At 45.3% G+C, this 21,445-nt stretch overlaps 1 protein-coding gene across 1 annotated transcript in view; it reads right to left on the reverse strand.

Annotated features, from left to right (window-relative positions):
- Window positions 1-21,445, reverse strand: part of LOC126458407 (spermatogenesis-associated protein 20) — a 289,730-nt gene that overhangs the window by 46,459 nt on the left and 221,826 nt on the right. Inside the window, exon 11 of the mRNA XM_050095424.1 lies at window positions 3,629-3,828. Within this exon, the coding sequence (XP_049951381.1) occupies window positions 3,629-3,828 (200 nt within the window). The remainder of the gene's footprint in view (window positions 1-3,628; window positions 3,829-21,445) is intronic.

Here is a 21,445-nt window from a genome sequence, read left to right on the forward strand (position 1 = left end):
GATCCAAAACCCTATTGCAAACCGACGTCAATGATATAGGTCTGTAGTTCGACGGATTACTCCGACTACCCTTCTTAATTGTATCTGGGCTTTCATCTGCACATACCTGCCAATTATGATAAATGTAAATGCCTTCCACATTACAGCCTCATCCACCAACGTAGCAACTTCAAGACAATGCGGGTACTGGTTAGCTTGCTGCAGAAACCAGTACACAAAATTGTGGTGGATGATTACTTGGTCCCAGGACCTGTACTCTGGTAGGAGGAAAAGGAGGAACCACCTGTTCACGCAAAACATTCACACCAAAGTATGATGAACACCGAACACGGTAGCAATTGCTCGTGCACTTGCTTCAGTCATGTTTTCAATGCATCATAACATCTCTTCCTCGAATGTAGGTATATTCAAGGTACGATGTCTGCTAGCACTGGGCCTGCACACCATCAAACTGCTGGTACTGTCCAATCGAACGCAGATTGGAGGAAACGTGTGACAATGCCCATATCGTCGTGGAGAGAAACGTCAACGGTACATTCGCTGAGCCCTTTGATCATTGCCTTCAGCTACACCAGCAGGAAAGTGCATGTTTCAGAGTTCTCCCATGTGTAGCGCTCAGAGTTATGTACTGCGACAATCAAGCAGGCACTACAGCAGTACATGTTTTTTAATGGCTCAGCACGAAGTACAGGACGTCCCAACACTTTGGCGTAATAACGATGCTCGATGATTATACTTTTTGTTTATCTCCTTCGCCAAAAGCGTATTAATGCGTTCTTAGTGCTGGCTTGATATGAGTTTACGACATAAGGATATATAATGAGGTAACAAAATTATTTCATACATTTCAGTAGGAGAACACCGCAGCTGTTTTCGTAAATTATGCTGTAGGAAATACTGCAACCAGCCACAAGTTTTCATCAAATGATTTTATTATACTATTACTAGTTTTTGACCTAAGATTTCTTGCAAGTTTCACATTTGTATCCTAAAACATATCAGCTTTCTGTAATGAATTGTTTACAAAAAAAATGCATTTGCGTCCTAAAATTTAACAAAATATTTGTGATCCTGCACTAAAAAAATTCTGTTATATTTTAGAAAACAAATGTAAAACTTGCAAGAAGTCAACGCTGCCACCTGTCGATGGGCTCAAGCCCGAAACTAGTAAAGGTATTACATAATCATTTCAAGGAAACTTGCAGTATTTCCAACAGGGTATGAGGTGACAAAAGTAACAGCATAGCGATATGCACATGTATAAAAGGGTAGTGCGTTGACGGAGCTGTCATCTGTGCTCCGGTGATTCATGTGAAAAGGTTTCCGACGTGATTATGGCTGCATTACGGGAATTAACAGGCTTTTAACAGGGGTCGTTGGAGCTAGACCCATGGGACATTCCATTTCGGAAATCGTTAGGGAATTGAATATTCCGAAATCCACAGTGTCAGGAGTGTGCCGAGAATTCCGAATTTCAGGCATTACCTCCCATAACGAACAACCACCACCGAGACCAGCAACGTTTGGGTAGTAAAATTGACAGTGATAACAGACAAGCAACACTGTGTGAAATAACTGCAGAAATCAATGTGGGACGTACGACGAACGTATCCGTTATGGCAGTGCGCGAAATTTGGCGTTAATGGGGTCTGGCAACAGACGACCGACGCAAGTGCCTTTGCTAACAGCACGACATCGCCTGCAGCACCTCTCCTGACCTCGTGACCATACCGGTTGGACCCCAGACTACTGGAAAACCGCGTCCTGGTCAGGTGAGTCCCGATTTTAGTTAGTACGAGTTGATGTTAAGGTTCCTTCGAGTTTTGCGCAGACGCTACGATGCCATGAACCCACGTTGGTAGCAAGGCACCGTGCAAGCTGGTGGTGGCTCCATAATGGTGTAGTCCGTATTTATATGGATCGGACTGGGTCCTCTGGTCCAACCAGACCGATCACTGACTGGAAAAGCTTACGGTTTTTTTTTTAAATCCTTTATATCCAATCATAATAATTATACAAGAATAACCCACCACCTTAGCGATTAGTGGGTCTTAATATTCTACAATGTTATTCATAATTGCAGCTACTACATATTAATTTGCAAGACTACAGACAGTATTACTTGCGTTAATGGGCAGACTATTTCTAATGTTAACATTACTTTTAATAACTACTGATGATTTGTGTTAACTGGCTGCAGCGTTACATGTGTGCCAGTGTTAGTATAAACCTACTTGAGTGCCTGGCTCATCGAGCTAAACCTGATGAGCGTGCCCCTGACACAAGGCAGGCAAGGAGTTTATTGTCGCTGCAGGTTCCTAGTCTACTATCCTATTCTATTCTACTAAACTACTAACTAATGTACGTCATATCCGGTGCATGTGTCAAATCCGTGAAATAGATCACCCCAGTCCCCCTAGTCCTGCACGCGGCGGATTCCAACTGTTTAGCCGACCTATCCACGAAAAGGCGGTGCGGGATAGGAGTGCTTGACGCAATTGGTGATTAGCAACTAGTCACGAAAGTCTCTCAAGAATATTGTCAATACTTTTCGTGATACCTCGTTGGCTAATGTATTCAGTGTTTGAAAAGTCTCTTCTTGTCTCAGTTGGTAGTAAGTATTGTTACTCGGCAGTTGTTGTTGTAGTGCGGCTGCTACATCATCGAAAAGGGGGCACTCGTAAACCACATGGTCAGGAGTACCCTCTTCTGCGCCACAGTCACACGAGGGCGACGCCCTCTTCCCAAACCGACATAGGGATAGGGACCATGACCAGTGAGGAAGTGGAACAATCCCCGAGTCGGCTCAAAATATTTCGTTCTCATTCTCTCCCTTACATTTGGTAAGAACTGAAAAGTCCTTCTGCCAGTTTCGTCCATCTCCCATAACTCCTGCCATAAATCTTCACCCCACCTCCTTATCTCACTCGTATCCCTTACAGGTGCTCACATAATTTCTTCTATTTTTGTGATGTTGTCTTTCTTAGCCCAGTACCATGCAGCCTGCTCTCTTATTTTGATGTCCAGAGGACAGAGCCCCATTATAACACGGCTCCCCCTGGGGATGTTCTATAAGCCCCCACAGATCTTAGTAATATGTTCCTTTGTACCCTTCTCACTGTCATAGCGGGCACCACCCTCGTGAACCTGTGTGCCCAGACTCCCGAGCCGTAACCCACTATTGACGTTAATATGCTGTTATAATAAATATAAATATATAAGGTTATGTTTGGCTACTTGGAGTCTATCTGCAGCCATTCATAGAATTCATGTTCCAAAACGATGGAATTTTTAGGGACGATAATGCGCCATGTTCGCGGTTGGTTTGAAGAACATACTAGATAATTCGAGCGAATGATTTCGTCAAGAGAGCCGGATGTGAATGGCTCAATATTTCAGCAGAGGACTTCCAACCGCTTGTTGAGTCCATGCCACGTCGAGCTGCTGCACCAAGACGGACAAAAGGATGTCCGAGACTATATTAGGAGGTATCCCACGACTTTCGGCACCTCAGTCTATATTTGATGTTGGCTCAGTCGTAATGCGTCGAAGTGTGGGCACGGACTTTTTGAATACTCTGCGTATTAGCTCCAGTGAGTAGATGCTGGGACTGGACAGCGTGACTGACCTGCGTGGGCGAGTCGTGGTAGACGGAGAGCGCGACGGCGAGCTGCGGCACGGCGGCGGGCAGCCGCGCCAGCCTGGTGGAGAAGGTGGCCAGCAGGCGGCCGGCGCGCTCGCGCAGCTCCGCTCGCTCCAGCAGCGACGACAGCCGCAGCAGGTTCAGGCACGACACCGAGTTGCCCGACGGCTCCGCGCCGTCCTGGTCTGCAACACGCGCAGCACACGCCGCTCGCTCTATTACTGCGCCTACCCTACTCCCTCTCTCTCTTACTTCACTGGTTCCACCAAATTAAAAACGCCGAAGCTAACACCGTGTGACATCGCCTCTTCATCTACATCATAACTCAACAATTCACACTTATGTGCCTGAAGGTTCTTCGAAACACCTTCAGACAATTTCTCTGCCGTTCCTCTCTCTAACAGCGTGTGGGGAAAAACGAACACTCAAATCTTTCTGTGCGAGTTCTGATTTCTTTTCTTTTTTTTTTTTATTACGACGATCATTTCTCCTATGTACCTAAGGGAAGCCAGCCCGGTTGGCTGTGCCGTCTAACGCACGGCTTTCCGGGCGGGAAGGAGAGACTGGTCCCCGGCACGAATCCGCCCGGCGGATTTGTGTCGAGGTCCGGTGAACCAACCAGTTTATGGATGGTTTTTAGACGGTTTTCCATCTGCCTTGGCGAATGCGGGCTGGTTCCCCTTATTCCACCTCAGTTACACTATGTCGGCGATTGCTGCGCAAACAAGTTCTCCACGTACGCGTACACCACCATTACTCTATCACGCAAACATAGGGGTTACACTCGTCTGGTGCGAGACGTTCCCTGGGGAGGGGGGGGGGGGGGGGGGGGTCCACCGGGGGCCAACCGCATAATAACCCTGGGCCTCCCGGACCCACATTTCACCACTTCTTTTGACGCCTCTGCTACGGAGGTCAAAACCGCTATACCAAGTATTGAAATCAAGCGGATTTTTATGGGTGACTGAGGAAAATATTTCAAACACACTAGGGCCTAGGATCAACACGAAATGTCCTCAGCGAGTGGCATAAAGGACCTCAACGAAACCAACCATTTCCCTGGGGCGTTGATACCCATTCATTTTGCGGTCGGAAACGGCAGTTCGTAGTGTGATGACCAACGGGAACACGTTCTTAACAACCTTCGACACTACTGACTTCGTCGGACGTCCCAAACATTCTCTAAGGACATTGTGGGAAAGTATCCAAACTGAACGTGATCGCAACCCTTTGGAGTGACCGCAACCGCAATTTTTGCTTTCGTGTAACTGCTGGAGCCAGTAGGGACCGTTCAAAACCATCTGACGATTTATTAAAGCTATTCAAAGCAGCAAAGGGTACTTTTGCTTTTTCAGCACTCCCGTTTTGCGCTCTCCTCTGACATCATCCTGGAAGGAGTGCAACGTTAACATGTGCAACGGGTCCCTCTATGACCACCCCACCCCCTTTCGGCAACATCCTCGGTGTCACTCACGCACCTTCATTGAGTACGTTACAAATGAACCTGTCAGAAATTTCTACAGCAATTCAGCCACACGGCTCCCCTAGTGCTTGCGGGTTAGGCAACCCTTTCGACAGACATGAAGTGCAATTTGTTTACCTCGACTGTGACGAGTTTCCCATCGTGTGACATGACCACAGTGGCGATGGGCAGAATTATGGTGAAGTTTGGCACCAATATGACTGCATTGACCCACCTCACACCTCACATAAATTTCTGAGCTGTGCCCTTTTCTCTGTACGTGCCAAACACCTTGTTGTTTGAACCATCGTCGAGCCCATGGTTTACATCAGTTCTGTATTATTACAGAGGAGTGTTGTACGCACCTTCACGCCAAATTTCACACTTATGCTTCTCAATACGAGGCAGTTATGGAGTTTCGAAACAATGATATTTTAATCTTGATGTAGAGTCTATTCTCGCAAACAGAGGAGGAAGTTGGTGATTGAAATTTCGTGTTAATAGTCTCAGCTGAGCGAGGAAGAAAGTCCACATCTTTTGAGCTAAAGGCATCTTTCGACAATTGATCCCGTAGAGCTAGCAAATAACAGGGTCACTGATTGGTACGTTTCACCTGCTGCTCAAATTAGTTCCGGGTACTTCCTCTGCTTTTCACAACATACATGTCATGAGGACTTGCAATTCTTTACAGAAGCTCAAAATTTAACACGGACTTCAAAGCGACACTCTTTTAATAGTTTTCACAACGAAACTCTGTCTCGAAATATGGCAAAAGACGAAATATGGTCGTATATAAACCACACCAGCGACATCACAATAATGCCTTCACAACGCGATAGCACTGTTAACTTTACCGACGGCAGCGCTACTAAAGCAGAATTACTAAACATGATTTTCGGAAATTCCTTGAGCAAATAAGATGCATTAAATAATCCGGAATTCGAATGAAGTACTGCTGCCTACATGAGTAATTTAGAAGTAGATAACCTCGATGTAGCGAAGCAACGTTAGTCACTCAGTAAAGGCAAGTTTTCCAGCCCAGGCTGTACATCAATTAGGTTTCTTTCGGAGCATGCTGATGAAATACCTCAATTTTTAGCACTGATATACAACAGCACGCTCCACGGAAGATCTATACCTGAAGACTGGAAAGTTGCACAGTTCACAGGAACACACATGAAAGGAAACACAAGTAAACCGCAGAATTACAGACACATATCTCTGACATCAATTTGCAGCAGGGTTTTGCAATATATAGTGTGCACAAACAATAAGAAAAATTTCGAAGGAAAAGCTCCATTGACACACAATGAGCGCCGATTCAGTAAAAGCATCTGACATTGTTTCTCACTAGAGTGTTTCTAATCAAACTAATTGACCATGGAGCATCGTCTCAGTTATGCGACTTGGTTCGTGATTTCCTATCAGAAAAGTTCCGAGGTCGAGTCTCGGTCCTTCAGATAGACGGAGATGGGATTTTTTTTAGTTTGTTCGCTTTTCGGAAAGTACAAATTTTGACATAAGATCAAATTTGATTTCGAGTTGAGGATTAGCCAAGGAGGGAAACAACCACGCTGTTCGAACAAAGCTATGAAGCTGACTGCCTACAGTATGTTTCAGCCAAACAGAAAGGAGAAACGACTGCGGGTTCTGGAAGCGGGAGGGATTCGCGCGCGCTTGTCACTACAAGTCCGGATTCGGTTTATTAACGTGAGGACGTGTTGCCCGGGTCTCTAATAGTTTTTTAAAAACCTTCTGATTTACTTTTGCTGAGAATCTTATGCGAACCGTTGTAAATGTTTCAAGTTTGGGATTTTTAGTGAAAGTTGTGACTTTCTTTCAGTGGGCGAAAACTCAACGTGGCACACTAAACGTACTTCAAAAACTTTAGATTAGTGGACAGTGGTGAACTGCATAACACTGGGCGACTACTCTAAACTGATAAACATCTTCTGGTCTTTCAAATTTGATTACTGACTGGTTAAAGCTGCAGTTCTTTGGAGAGTTATGCTTACCATGGCTACTTGTGAGAGAATGTGGTGTGTGAATGAATAGAATAGTACAAACTCTGATAAAGTTTTATTTTACTCTCTCGTTAGGAACTCTGTTTGATGGTGGACAACATAGTAGCACATGTATTGCTAAAGTAATAATGCAGCACAGACGCTTCAGACAAGAACTTTTTTAGTTTAGTTTACTTTTTAGCAGCTGCAGTCGGACTTGACGGAACGATACATCTTTTCAGTAATGAGACAGTAATCATTAACTGAATTTTCCGTCGGTGCTTGTCAGAATATGGTAATATAAAAAAGGAAAACACTTCCTAATATTATCCAAAATTATACTTATCTGGTCACGAATCAGCTATCGGCTTCTAATGTCGCACAGAGAGATAAACACGATGTGCTATTTACGCACACATTATTTAAACTTTTACGCACCTTGCTGACACACATCGTGCAGCCTGCTTTTTAAACAGTTTTTCCAGGTAATTACACATTACACGTCGCTTCAGAGTAGACAGTTGTTCTCCGCGTCCAGCGCCCTTCGTGATGTTCTCTTGGACAGTGGATGAGGTCGACTTGCATTCACTGACAGTAGCAATTACTGTCGGGTATGTTACTGAATGTCATTCACATGACACTCGTCTTCAGTCCCTGATACTTAGGTTCTTTCTACAATCAGTGTTTTTACGCTGTCTTATATCGATATGAGTGTACACCATTCCTTGTAGACACGTCGGACGATCTCTCCTGGGAACTCACGGACTTCGAACGTGGTCAGATGATTGGGTGTCACTTGTATCATACGTCTTTACGAGAGATTTCCACACTCCTAAACATCCCTGGGTCCACTGTTTCCGATGTGATAGTGAAGTAGAAAAGTGAAGGGACACGTACAGCGCAAAAACGTACAGGCCAACCTCGTCTGTTGACTGACAGAGGCCGCCGACAGTTGAAGAGGGTCGTAATGTGTAATAGACAGACATCTATCCAAACCATCACACAGGATTTCCAAACTGCATCAGGATCCACTGCAAGTATCATGAAAGTTAGGTGGGAGGTGAGAAAAATTGGATTTCATGGTCGAGCGGCTGCTCATAAGCCACACATCACGCCTCGCTTGGTGTAACGAGCGCAAACATTGGACGACTGAACAGGTGAAAAGCGTTGTGTGGAGTGACGAATCACGGTACACAATGTGACGATCCGATGGCAGGGTGTGGGTATGGCGAATGCCGGGTGAACGTCATCTGCCAGCTTGTGTAGTGCCAACAGTAAAATTCGAAGGCGGTGGCGTTATGGTGTGGTCGTGTTTTTCATGGTGGGGGCTTGCGCCCCTTGTTTCGCGTGGCACTATCACAGCACAGGCCTACATTGATGTTTTAAGCACCTTCTTACTTCCCACTGTTGAAGAGCAACTCGGGAATGGCGATTGCATCTTCCAACATGATCGAGCACCTGTTCATAATGCACGGCCTCTGGCGGAGTGGTTACACGACGATAACATCCTTGTAATGGACTGGCCTGCACAGAGTCCTGACCTGAATCCTACAGAACATCTTTGTGATGTTTTGGAACGCCGACTTCGTGCCAGGCCTCACCGACCGACATCGATACCTCTCCTCAGTGCAGCACTCCGTGATGAAGGGGCTGCCATTCCCCAAGAAACCTTCCAGCACCTGATTGAACATATGCCTGCGAGAGTGGAAGCTGTCATCAAGGCGACCGCAGCGGTCGCGCGGTTCCAGACTGTAGCGCCTAGAATCGCTCGGCCACTCCGGCCGGCTGCTCTGTTAAGGGGTGAGGTTATATTCAATACACCAGCAGATCGAACAGTCCATTCGTTTGACCTAAACATGTACGACGATTGTTTCGGGTGGGCCAACGCCTTATTGAATTCCAGCATTACTGATGGAGGGCGCTACGAACTTTTAAGTCATTTTCAGCCAGGTGTCCGGATTCTTTTGATCACATAATGTATATAATCGACATGCCACTACCATGCCATGACTCACGTCAGTAACGGATGGTCACATGACCGGCTGGTACCAATTCTACACCATATACGGAGTTCAAATGCGACCAGTGCGCTCTGTTAAGGTTCAAAAATGGCTCTGAGCACTATGGGACTTAACTTCTAAGGTCATCAGTCCCCTAGAACTTAGAACTACTTAAACCTAACTAACCTAAGGACATCACATACATCCATGCCCGAGGCAGGATTCGAACCTGCGACCGTAGCGGTCGCGCGGTTCCAGACTGTAGCGCCTAGAATCGCTCGGCCACTCCGGCCGGCTGCTCTGTTAAGGGGTGAGGTTATATTCAATACACCAGCAGATCGAACAGTCCATTCGTTTGACCTAAACATGTACGACGATTGTTTCGCGTGTCTCCATTTCTTCGATACATGTCACTTCGCACGACTTCGTCTGTACATTTGTAAAACATGTTAAAAAGATCTATGCAGAACTGTGTGTATCGTTTCTTGTGGCTTTTGTTCATCCCTACTTGAATACATGCGAAGAAAGCATGGCTAAGCATGAATGCCTACAGGACTAATTCAAGGCTGTAGAAGCATGCATTACTAGCCCGCTACATTTTGGTGTTTACAATTGACTCACTCGACCGCCATTTCCCTCCCAAGTCAGTATACCACTTATTTACTTATTTATGACCAGGTGAGTCAACACTGAGAGACATATTTGCAACAACGTCCAACATTTTCTTAAGAGAACCGTTTTAAGAAGTATTCGTTTTCTTTGTATCTCTGTTTCAGATTGGTAACACTTGTTTTAAGAATCACAGGAGAAGGCTGTACAGGTGAAAAGACCTGGAGACAATGCAAGATTTCAGATAGGTTACATAATGGTAAGACAGAAACTTCGAAACCAGATTTTAAACTGCAAAACATTTCCAGGCGCAGATGTGGTCTCTGACCATATTTTGTTGCTCATGAACTCCTGATTAAAACTAAAGAAATTTCAGAAAACTACGGAATTAAGGAGATGGGCCCAGGATAAACTAACGACCCAGAGATTGTCGAGAGTTTCAAAGGAAGCATTAGGAAACTATTGGCTAAAACATGGGAAAGGAATAGAACAAAAGCTGAATGGATAACTTTGGAAAATAACAAAGTGAAAACAGCATAGGAACAAACAGACCAAAAGATCAGGCCTAGTAGAAATCCTTGGATAAGACACGATATATTAAATTGAATTGACGAAAAGAGAAAATAGATTTATTTCAGAAAACATAAAAATTCACAAAATGCAGTAGGGAAAAAGGAATATAGCTGTCTAAGAAATGAAATTGGCAGGGAGTGCAAATGGCTAAGCAGAAATGGCTACAGATCGTGACTGACTAGGGGAAGGATGTATGGTGCCTAATGGAAAATTAGAGAGACGTTTAGAGGGGAGAGAAGCAGCTGTATCAATATCATGAGCTTAGCCGGAAAACCACTACTATGCGAGGACAGGAAAGCTGAATAGTAGAAGGAGTATAATAACAGACATGGAAGAAGATGTACATAAAGATGAGATACGAGATATGATATTGCGAGAAGAAGTTGACAGAACAGTGAACGACCTAAGCTGAAATAAAGCCCCTGGATTAGATGACATCCCATTATAATTGCTGTTATTCTTGGAAGAGCCAGCCATGACAAAACTATTGCATTTGATGTGCAAGATATGTGACAGACTTTGAGAAGAATACAATAATTCCAATTCCAGAAGAGGCAGTTTCTGACAGCTGTGATTATTCACACTATGGGTTAAATAAGTCAAGGTTGCAAAATACTGACAGGAATTATTTACAAAAGAATTGAAACTGGTGGAAGCCGACTTCAGGGAATATCAGTTTGGGTTCCGGAGAAACGTAGCAACACGCGAGCCAATACTGACAAGGGAACCTCCCCTTCGCACCCCCCCTCAGATTTAGTTATAAGTTGGCACAGTGGATAGGCCTTGATAAACTGAACACAGATCAATCAAGAAAACAGGAAAAAGTTGTGTGAAACAATGAAAAAAATAAAAAATATACAAACTGAGTAGTCCATGCGCAAGATATGCAACATCAAGGACAAAGTGAGCTCAGGATCGCCGTGGTCCCGTGGTTAGCGTGAGCAGCTGCGGAACGAGAGGTCCTTAGTTCAAGTCTTCCCTCGGGTGAAAAGTTTATTTCCTTTATTTTCGCAAAGTTGTGATCTGTCCGTTCGTTCATTGACGGCTCTGTCACTGTATTAAGTTTAGTGTCTGTGTTTTGCGACCGCGCCGCAAAACCGTGCGATTAGTAGACGAAAGGACGTGCCTCTGCAATGGGAACCGAAAACATTTGATCGTAAGGTCATAGGCCAACCGATTCCTCCACAGGAAAACACGTCTGATATATTCTATACGACACTGGTGACGGCATGTGCGTCACATGACAGGAATATGTTGTCGACCCACCTAACCTGTACACTTGGCGAATGGGTAAAAAGATTCTTCTACCTTGCCCGATTTAGATTTTCTTGTGGATGTGATAATCACTCCCAAAAAAGTGATGAAAACATAAGAGTTTGTCACATAAACTGCAACAAATGAATGCAACAGTTTCACAGTCGCACAGTTTTCCCTGTGCTTTGTCAAAACAGATGTTTTTAACGTTTTCAAATTTTTCCGTGTGTAGACCGTCAAATCCTGCATACGTCCAAGCAAATCTGAACATGTCCTGGAATTTTGGAGAGCGAAGTTGATTATATAAAAAATTAAACTTTTCACTCGTGGGAAGACTTGAACCCTGGACCTCTAGCTTCGCAGCTGCTCACGCTAACCACGGGACCACGGCGCTCCTGAGCTCAGTTTCTCCCTGATGTTACCTATCTTGCGCATGGACTACTCAGTTTATATATTTTATTTTTTTCATAGTTCCACACAACTTCTTCCTGTTTTCTCGATTGATCTGTGTTCAGTTTTTCAAGGCCTATCCACTGTGCCAACTTATAACTAAATCTGAGGGGGGTGCGATGAGGAGGTTCCCTTGTGAGCAAATGGCTTACCATAGAAGATGGGAGGCAAGTTTACTTTTGTAGCATTTGTAGCTTAAGAGAAAGCTTCTGAGAATTTTGACTGGAATACACTCTTTAAAACGCTACCGATAGCACGAATACATAAAATACGTACAAAAACTGGACTGGAGGTATCAGAGTCGAACGACGTCAAAAGGTGGCATTATTTGAGAATGGCGCGAGACAGGGTTGTGGCCTATCCCCGATGTTATTCAACCTGTATATTGAGCAAGCTGTAAAGGAAACCAAAGAGAAATTTGGAGAAGGCATTAAAGTTCACGGAGAAAAAAAAAAGTTTTAGTGGTTTCCCGATGATACTGTAATTCTGTCAGAGACAGCAAAGGACTTGGAAGAGCAGTTGAACGCATGGATGGGATCTGAAAAAAAACTTTTTTAACAGTTGTTAGTTCAAGGGAATAATCAAAGTTTTTGGACGGAAGGTGTATTTAACAATCAAGATAACATATAATGTTTGATATTATACACACTGATCAACCAGAACATGGCCACCTACCTAATACCCGGCATGTCCATCTCTGACACGGGTAACAGCGGCGATGTGTCGTGGCATGGAAGCAGTGAGGCCTTGGTACGTCGCTGGTGGGTGTTGGCACCACATCTGCACACACTAGTCACCTAATTCCTGTAAATTCTGGTGAGGGTGGCGATGAGCTCTGCCACCACATTCAGTCACAACTCAGATGGGTTAGATTGGGTTCAGGTCTGGCGAGTAGGGTGGCTAGAGCATCAATTGTAACTCACCACTGTATTCCTTGAACGAGTACATCACACTCCCGGCCTTGTGACATGACACATTTTCTTGTTGAAAAATGGGAATGCCATAGAGAAACATGACCGCCAGGAAGGAATGTACGTGATCTGCAACCAGTGTTCGATACTCCTTGCGATATTCTTTGGCCGTCATGGTGCCTTGCATCTGCTCCACTGGACTCGTGTATGCCCACATCAATGTTCCCCAGAGCATATTGCAGCCGCCACCAGCTTGCCTCTGCCTAGCAGTACAGAGTGATTCAAAAACAATACCATAACTTTAAAAATGTGTATTTAATGAAAGAAACATAATATAACCTTCTGTTATACATCATTACAAAGAGTATTTAAAAAGGTTTTTTTTCACTCAAAAACAAGTTCAGAGATGTTCAATGTGGCCCCCTCCAGACACTCGAGCAATATCAACCCGATACTCCAACTCGTAACACACTCTCTGTAGCATATCACGCGTAACAGTTTGGATAGCTGCTGTTATTTCTCGTTTGAAATCATCAGTGGTGGCTGGGAGAGGTGGCCGAAACACCATATCCTTAACATACCCCCATAAGAAAAAATCGCAGGGGGTAAGATCAGGGCTTCTTGGAGGCCAGTGATGAAGTGCTCTGTCACGGGCTGCCTGGCGGCCGATCCATCGCCTCGGGTAGTTGACGTTCAGGTAGTTACGGACAGGTAAGTGCCAATGTGGTGGCGCTCCATCCTGCTGAAATATGAATTGTTGTGCTTCTTGTTCGAGCTGAGGGAACAGCCAATTCTCTAACATCTCCAGATACTGTAGTCCAGTTACAGTAGCACCTTCGAAGAAAAAGGGACGAAAAACTTTATTGGCTGAAATGGCACAGAAAACGTTCACCTTAGGCGAGTCACGTTCATACTGAGTTGTTTCCCGCGGATTCTCAGTGCCCCATATACAGACATTGTGACGGTTGACTTTCCCGTTAGTGTGGAAAGTTGCTTCATCACTAAACACAATCTTTGAAACGAAAGATTCATCTGTTTCCATTTGAGCAAGGATAAAATCACAGAAATCGATTCTTTTAATCTTATCAGCTGCAGACAGTGCTTGAACCAATTTCAGACGATAAGGTTTCATAACTAACCTTTTTCGTAGGACTCTCCATACAGTTGATTGTGGAATTTGCAGCTCTCTGCTAGTCTGCGAGTCGATTTTCCTGGACTGCGAACAAATGCTTGCTGGATGCGTGCTACATTTTCATGACTCGTTCTCGGCCGTCCAGAACTTTTCCCTTTGCACAAACACCCATTCTCTGTAAACTGTTTGTACCAACGTTTAATACACCACCTATCAGGAGGTTTAACACCATACTTCATTCGAAATGCACGCTGAACAACTGTCGTCGATTCACTTCTGCCGTACTCAATAACACAGAAAGCTTTCTGTTGAGCGGTCGCCATCTTAGCATCAACTGACGCTGACGCCTAGTCAACAGCGCCTCAAGCGAACAAATGTACAACTAAATGAAACTTTATAGCTCCCTTAATTCGCCGACAGATAGTGCTTAGCTCTGCCTTTTGTCGTTGCAGAGTTTTAAATTCCTAAAGTTGTGGTATTCTTTTTGAATCACCCTGTATACTTGTCAAGGAACTGTTCCCCTGGGAGACGACGGATTCACGCAGTCCCATCAGGATTATGAAGAAAGAATCCGAATTCATCAGACCATTCAACGCTCTGACGCTGCACCAACGTCCAATCCAAATGCTCACGTGCCCATTTCCGTCGTAGTTGTCGATGTCCTGGTGTTAACATTGGCACACGCACGGGTCTTCGGCAGCAGAGGCTCATCTTTTGGAGCGTACTAAGGATTGTGTGTTAGGACACACTTTACTCTACTCAGCATCAATGTCTGATGTTAGCTCCGCCACATTTCGCAACGTGTCCTCTTTCACCAGTGTGCTCAGCCTACAACGTCCTATATCTGTAGTGAGGGGTGGCCATCCAACCTCACGAAGTCTGGTCGTGGTTTCACCTTCGTTTCGCCAGTTGTAGAAGACACTCACCACGGTGTTCCTCGAACACCCGACAAGTCGTGCAGTTTCCGAAATGCTCGTGCCGAGCCTCCAGGTCAACAGAATCTCCCCTCAGTCAGACTCAGATTATTCCCCCTCCCCACTGTACACAGGCCCCACTGTACACAGGCAGCGCGCTCACTGGCACTGCATGCACAGCGCGCGTGTCTGACTAGAAGCCGTTCCCCGCCAGGTGAAGCCGCTATCACCCGGACGGGTTTACATCGATAGTAGCTCGGTGGTCATAATGTTCTGGCTAATCAGTTCAAATGGCTCTGAGCACTATGGGACTCAACTGCTGAGGTCATTAGTCCCCTAGAACTTAGAACTAGTTAAACCTAACTAACCTAAGGACATCACACACATCCATGCCCGAGGCAGGATTCGAACCTGCGACCGTAGCGGTCTTGCGGTTCCAGACTGCAGCGCCTAGAACCGCACGGCCACTTCGGCCGGCGGCTAATCAGTGTGTATATATTTATACGGTATAATAGTAGCAGCTATTGTTAATATATAATGAAGAATTCAAACAATATTGAAAACTGAATAAATAAAACAAAAAAGCAATATAACTGAACTAATTTGTAGCTTATTTTCAACATAAACCAGCTGTTACTGGCTGTCTTGAAAGAGTTCGGAGTTTGCCAGCCAACGATAATTACACGTATATTTAGAGCTACGTATACTTACGAAACAATGCTACCCCCAGTGCCACCCCCACTGGTCTGTGTGTGCCTCGGTAATATCTACCACATTTTTACACAGTCTTTTAATGACATTTTAGTCGTTTTCTACGAGGGCAGTTCAATAAGTAATGCAACACATTTTTTTTCTCGGCCAATTTTGGTTGAAAAATCCGGAAATTTCTTGTGGAATATTTTCAAACATTCCCGCTTCGTCTCGTATAGTTTCATTCACTTCCGACAGGTGGCAGCGCTGTACGGAGCTGTTAAAATGGCGTCTGTAACGGATGTGCGTTGCAAACAACGGGCAGTGATCGAGTCTCAGATATTCATAGGCGCTTGCAGAATGTCTACGGTGATCTGGCAGTGGACAAAAGCACGGTGAGTCGTTGGGCAAAGCGTGTGTCATCATCGCCGCAAGGTCAAGCAAGACTGTCTGATCTCCCGCGTGCGGGCCGGCCGTGCACAGCTGTGACTCCTGCAATGGCGGAGCGTGCGAACACACTCGTTCGAGATGATCGACGGATCACCATCAAACAACTCAGTGCTCAACTTGACATCTCTGTTGGTAGTGCTGTCACAATTGTTCACCAGTTGGGATATTCAAAGGTTTGTTCCCGCTGGGTCCCTCGTCTAACCGAACACCATAAAGAGCAAAGGAGAACCATCTGTGCGGAATTGCTTGCTCGTCATGTGGCTGAGGGTGACAATTTCTTGTCAAAGATTGTTACAGGCGATGAAACATGGGTTCATCACTTCGAACCTGAAACAAAACGGCAATCAATGGAGTGGCGCCACACCCACTCCCCCATCAAGAAAAAGTTTAAAGCCATACCCTCAGCCGGTAAAGTCATGGTTACAGTCTTCTGGGACGCTGAAGGGGTTATTCTGTTCGATGTCCTTCCCCATGGTCAAACGATCAACTCTGAAGTGTATTGTGCTACTCTTCAGAAATTGAAGAAACGACTTCAGCGTGTTCGTAGGCACAAACTTCTCCTTCTTCATGACAACGCAAGACCTCACACAAGTCTTCGCACCCGAGAGGAGCTCACAAAACTTCAGTGGACTGTTCTTCCTCATGCACCCTACAGCCCCGATCTCGCACCGTCGGATTTCCATATGTTTGGCCCAATGAAGGACGCAATCCGTGGGAGGCACTACGCGGATGATGAAGAAGTTATTGATGCAGTACGACGTTGGCTCCGACATCGACCAGTGGAATGGTACCGTGCAGGCATACAGGCCCTCATTTAAAGGTGGCGTAAGGCCGTAGCATTGAATGAAGATTACGTTGAAAAATAGTGTTGTGTAGCTAAAAGATTGGGGAATAAAGTGGTGTATTTCAATGCTGAATAAAACAACCCCTGTTTCAGAAAAGAAATGTGTTGCATTACTTATTGAACTGCCCTCGTACTATGAAACTAACACTTCTTGTTATTCTTCTAGTTTGATCTTCGGATACATTATGTCTAGTTTGATACTCGGAGCGTCCACTTGATCTTAAGGGGAAGAGTTGCTTTTTTGAAATGCGATGAGGAATTAAATTAACTGTAGTCCATAAATTTTGATCTTTTACAGATATTTGTAAATCGTAAGCTAACTGCATTCCCACTCTACGACGTGATGAGCGGGACCTCCTTTACATTCACAGATTGCCTTGTTACCACTCGGGAGGACGACGGTTCAATCCCGCGTCCGGCCATCCTGATTTAGGTTTTCCGTGATTTCCCTATATCGCTTCAGGCAAACGCCTGGATGGTTCCTTTCAAAGGGCACGGCCGATTTCCTTCCCCATCCTTCCCTAATCCGAGCTTGTGCTCCGTCTCTAATGACCTCGTTGTCGATGGGACGTTAAACACTAATCTCCTCCTCCTCGTCCTCCTTGTTACTACATCCCACTCGAAGTAGGTATTGTGTTAATAGACGCATCATACCTCGCCGGGTTGGGGGGAGGTTAATATCGCTCATACGAAGTTGTTCCCAATGCTTGGGAATATATTAATAGAATTAAAATACGCTTTAGTTACTCAGTTAATATGTTCCTCAGCTGCTGATGTTCTTCTCATCAAATGCTTAGTAATATGCTGCACAACCGTCTTGCAGTGCTTCTAGTGTCACAACCATTTGTCTAAGCTATAGGGCCGTAAAGTCGTTGACTAGTTCTGATGGCTCCAACCAATAAAACTCTGGCTGTAAAGTACCATGTAAAGCAATATCCAACGCACATATCCAGGGAACCACCAGTAATGTACCTTAACATATTTTGTGCGAAAGACACTTTTGAGCCGCAGAAATACGCTGCGCTGTGTTCGTCACAGTACTGTTCTGTAGCACATTATTAGAAGACGGCACGTCCTCGATTAGACCGCCATCGTTAATCCTCAAATTTCAGTCCCGAAATTTTGGGGCCAAACTTGCGTTTTACGGGTAACACACACCTTCATTAGAGAGGTTACATAGGTAATTTTACCGGAATCTTGCCCAGTTTACCGGAGAGCGTGACCTTGAAAGGTTGCCAGCAGCACTCTCCCGGCACTCTGGAGCGGAATGTGAGCGGCCGAGCGGTGACGCGGATTTAGGAGGCGAGGCGGCAATCGAGGGCGCGCACTCGGCCAGTGGCGTGGCGGCTCTCGGGGGGAACGCGAGCGGAGAATGCGGCCGGAACTGGGCTCGAGTGGCGGGCCGAGCCCGCAGCAGGCGGCTGGCACGTGGGGGCCGCCCGCCAAAGATAGCGCTGACAGGGGCGCAGGCGCCGCCGGCAAACACTGCCGTCACACAATGCGCAGCGCGCCACCTCGGCTTCCTGCCTAACAACTGCAACACCTACACCACATTCTCTCTGCATTGCCAACCTCTCCGTCTACATACATACTCTGCAAGCTACCATGTGGCGCATGGTGGAGGGTCCTTTGCACCACTACTAGTCATCATTGCCTCTCCCGTTACAACGGTAAAGGGGGTGAGGGAAAAACAACTGCCTACATACCTCCTCATGAGCGCTGACTGACTTCTCTTATCGTGTCTTAACGGTCCTTACATGAGATGTATGAAACCTTCTGGCAGATTAAAACTGTGTGGCGGACCGAGACTCGAACTCGGGACCTTTGCCTTTCGCGGTCAAGTGCTCTACCATTTGAGCTACCCAAGCACGACTCACGCCCCGTCCTCACAGCTTTAATTCCGCCAGTACCTCGTCTCCTACCGTCCAGCGCACACTCCGCTGTAGAGTGAAAATTTCATTCTAGAAATATCCCCCAGGCTGTGACTAAGCCATGTCTCCGCAGTATCCTTTCTTTCAGGAGAGCTAGTTCTGCAAGGTTCGCAGGAGAGCTTCTTTGAAGTTTGGAAGGTACGAGACGAGGTACTGGCGCAATTAAGGCAGTGAGGACGGGGCGTGAGTCGTGCTTGGGTAGCTCAGTTGGGTAGCTCGGTCCGGCACACAGTTTTAATCTGCCAGGAAGTTTCATATCAGCGCACACTCCGCTGTAGAGTGAAAATTTCATTCATTCGAGATGTATGTTTGCGGCTGTACAATCGTTCTGCAGTCAGTTTCAAAAGCCGGTTCTCTAAATTTTCTCAAGTGTTCCTCAAAAACAGATCGTTGGCTTCCCTTCAGGGATTCTCATTTGAGTTTCCGAAACATCTCCGTAATACTTGCATAGTGACCGAACCTACGGGTGCCAATATTTTTAAATTTGAATCCATCTGGAACCTGAAAATGCTCAGTGACCGTACTTATTTCAGTTGGTGAAAGAAGGTATAACAATAGTCTCAAATTGTAGCAGATCTACATTTCGATCACTAAGTGACCATCTTCAACGCTAGCGGTAATACAATTGCATATATGTTAACACCAAAGTATACTTGTATAAATTTTAGGTATAAGTTGATGGTACATACCACCTGATAAACTTAACGTATTTCAGCTGTTATTTGGCATTAGTCCCTCTTGGATTATATACGTCAAGAGGCCGCTGTTTACAGTAGTGGGCCTCAGTGCATGTCATACTTGACTATGGCGCCCTCTACTTGTGTCTCATGTTACAGTAATCAGTAATGCATTGTGTAGATGTAGTTCGTCATAATATAAATAACCAACTCTCTCTCTCTCTCTCTCTCTCTCTCTCTCTCTCTCTCTCTCTCTCTCTCTCTCTCATATGTATATAGGGTTGGATTGTTTGGGGAGGAGACCAGACAGCGAGGTCATCGGTCTCATCGATAAGGGAAGTCGGCCGTGCCCTTTCAAAGGAACCATCCTGGCATTTGCTTGGAGTGATTTAGTGAAATCACGGAAAACCTAAATCAGGATGGCCGGACGCGGGATTGAACGGTCATGTTTGACATACACTGAGGTCACCTACGGGATAACTGCCTCAGTGCAATTGGAACTCTTGATGTGTATAATCCAACAGGGACTATGTCAAGTAACGGTTGAAAATGTACTAATTTTACCTGTCGCTATGTTCCATCGACTTAGACGTGAAATTTATACAGTTGTACTTTGGTGTTAACATCTATGCGATTGTATTCTAATTGGTTCCTGTATCAAGTCTAGTACTCAAGGCAGTCACTGAGTGACCGAAATGTAGATCTGCTACAATAAATACAAGCTCCTACTGATTGCTATAACTTCTTTCACAAATATTCGTAACAAATCTAGCAGTCCGCCATTGAATTGCTTCTATGTCTTCCTTTAGTGCTACCTGGTACCACCCCTACAGTCAATCAACGACAACACATTCCTATTCACTGCAGCGTCATCAGAAAACAGCAGCAGACTGCTGTTGATCATGTCCCATGGTTTATGTATACAGAGAAAACGAGCTGACCTATCAAGACATTCCTGGGACAGTTCTCACGAAACCTTTGTGTCCAATCTTAGTATGCTGCATCATGAGTTCTTCATTACACCAACATCATCAGCTACTGACACGGATGGACGTCTTCCGTAGACTTTCATATGCAATGTGGTTTTTCCATCATACATACTCATGCCTTCAATACATATTAGGTCGTCTCTGTGCCTCTTCTCACCTTTTGGAAAGCAGCGCAGATCTTCCTCGATACATCTTCCATCCACTCACACTTAAACCTACCTTCCGTCGGTGCGTCGGAACCTGTTGCGTCGCACCGAGTCCCACTGGCGACCGCGCCAGAATCCACGCACACTCTGCGATGTGCGGGACAACCACGCTACCTAGCTACAGGTCCGCAGATTTATTGGGATGCATTTATTAGCCGACTCAAATCAATCTTCTGAACTGACACACTATCAAACCAGTGTACATATGAGACAACAGCCTCTGTTTCACCCGCGCGACAGGCCTAAAATTGTCGCTACCAATAAACGCACTGCAGTAGGTCACCTACATTCAAAAAGATTCCGCGGTACGACCACTAGACTGGAAACTGCACAACGCTAAAAGTTCATACAACACCTCTATCTAGTTTCTAACATCTTCCACCGATAATTTCCAGCTAAAACATAAAACATTAACAGTAAGGAGAAAAGCACACCAAAATACCACACTTCAAGTTTCCACGGAAATAAATATAATTTATTGGATCGCCATTCCATCTCGTCCATTAAACACCAACGCACAGCTTTCCAATTCCCTCTACAACCTAATTTCAAGTTTTTACGTCCTGAAAGAGTGTACTCTCGCTACACGTCAAAACTCGTCTAGAAAACCGAAAACGACTCAATCAGAAATGCACATCCGCGCACGGGAAGACATTTTTAGATTCATTCCGTATTCCATGCTAAAATAATAACTTAGCTGATCACGG

Source organism: Schistocerca serialis, chromosome 2, assembly GCF_023864345.2.
Source record: "Schistocerca serialis cubense isolate TAMUIC-IGC-003099 chromosome 2, iqSchSeri2.2, whole genome shotgun sequence".
In the NCBI taxonomy this organism is placed as follows: Eukaryota; Metazoa; Arthropoda; class Insecta; order Orthoptera; family Acrididae; genus Schistocerca; species Schistocerca serialis.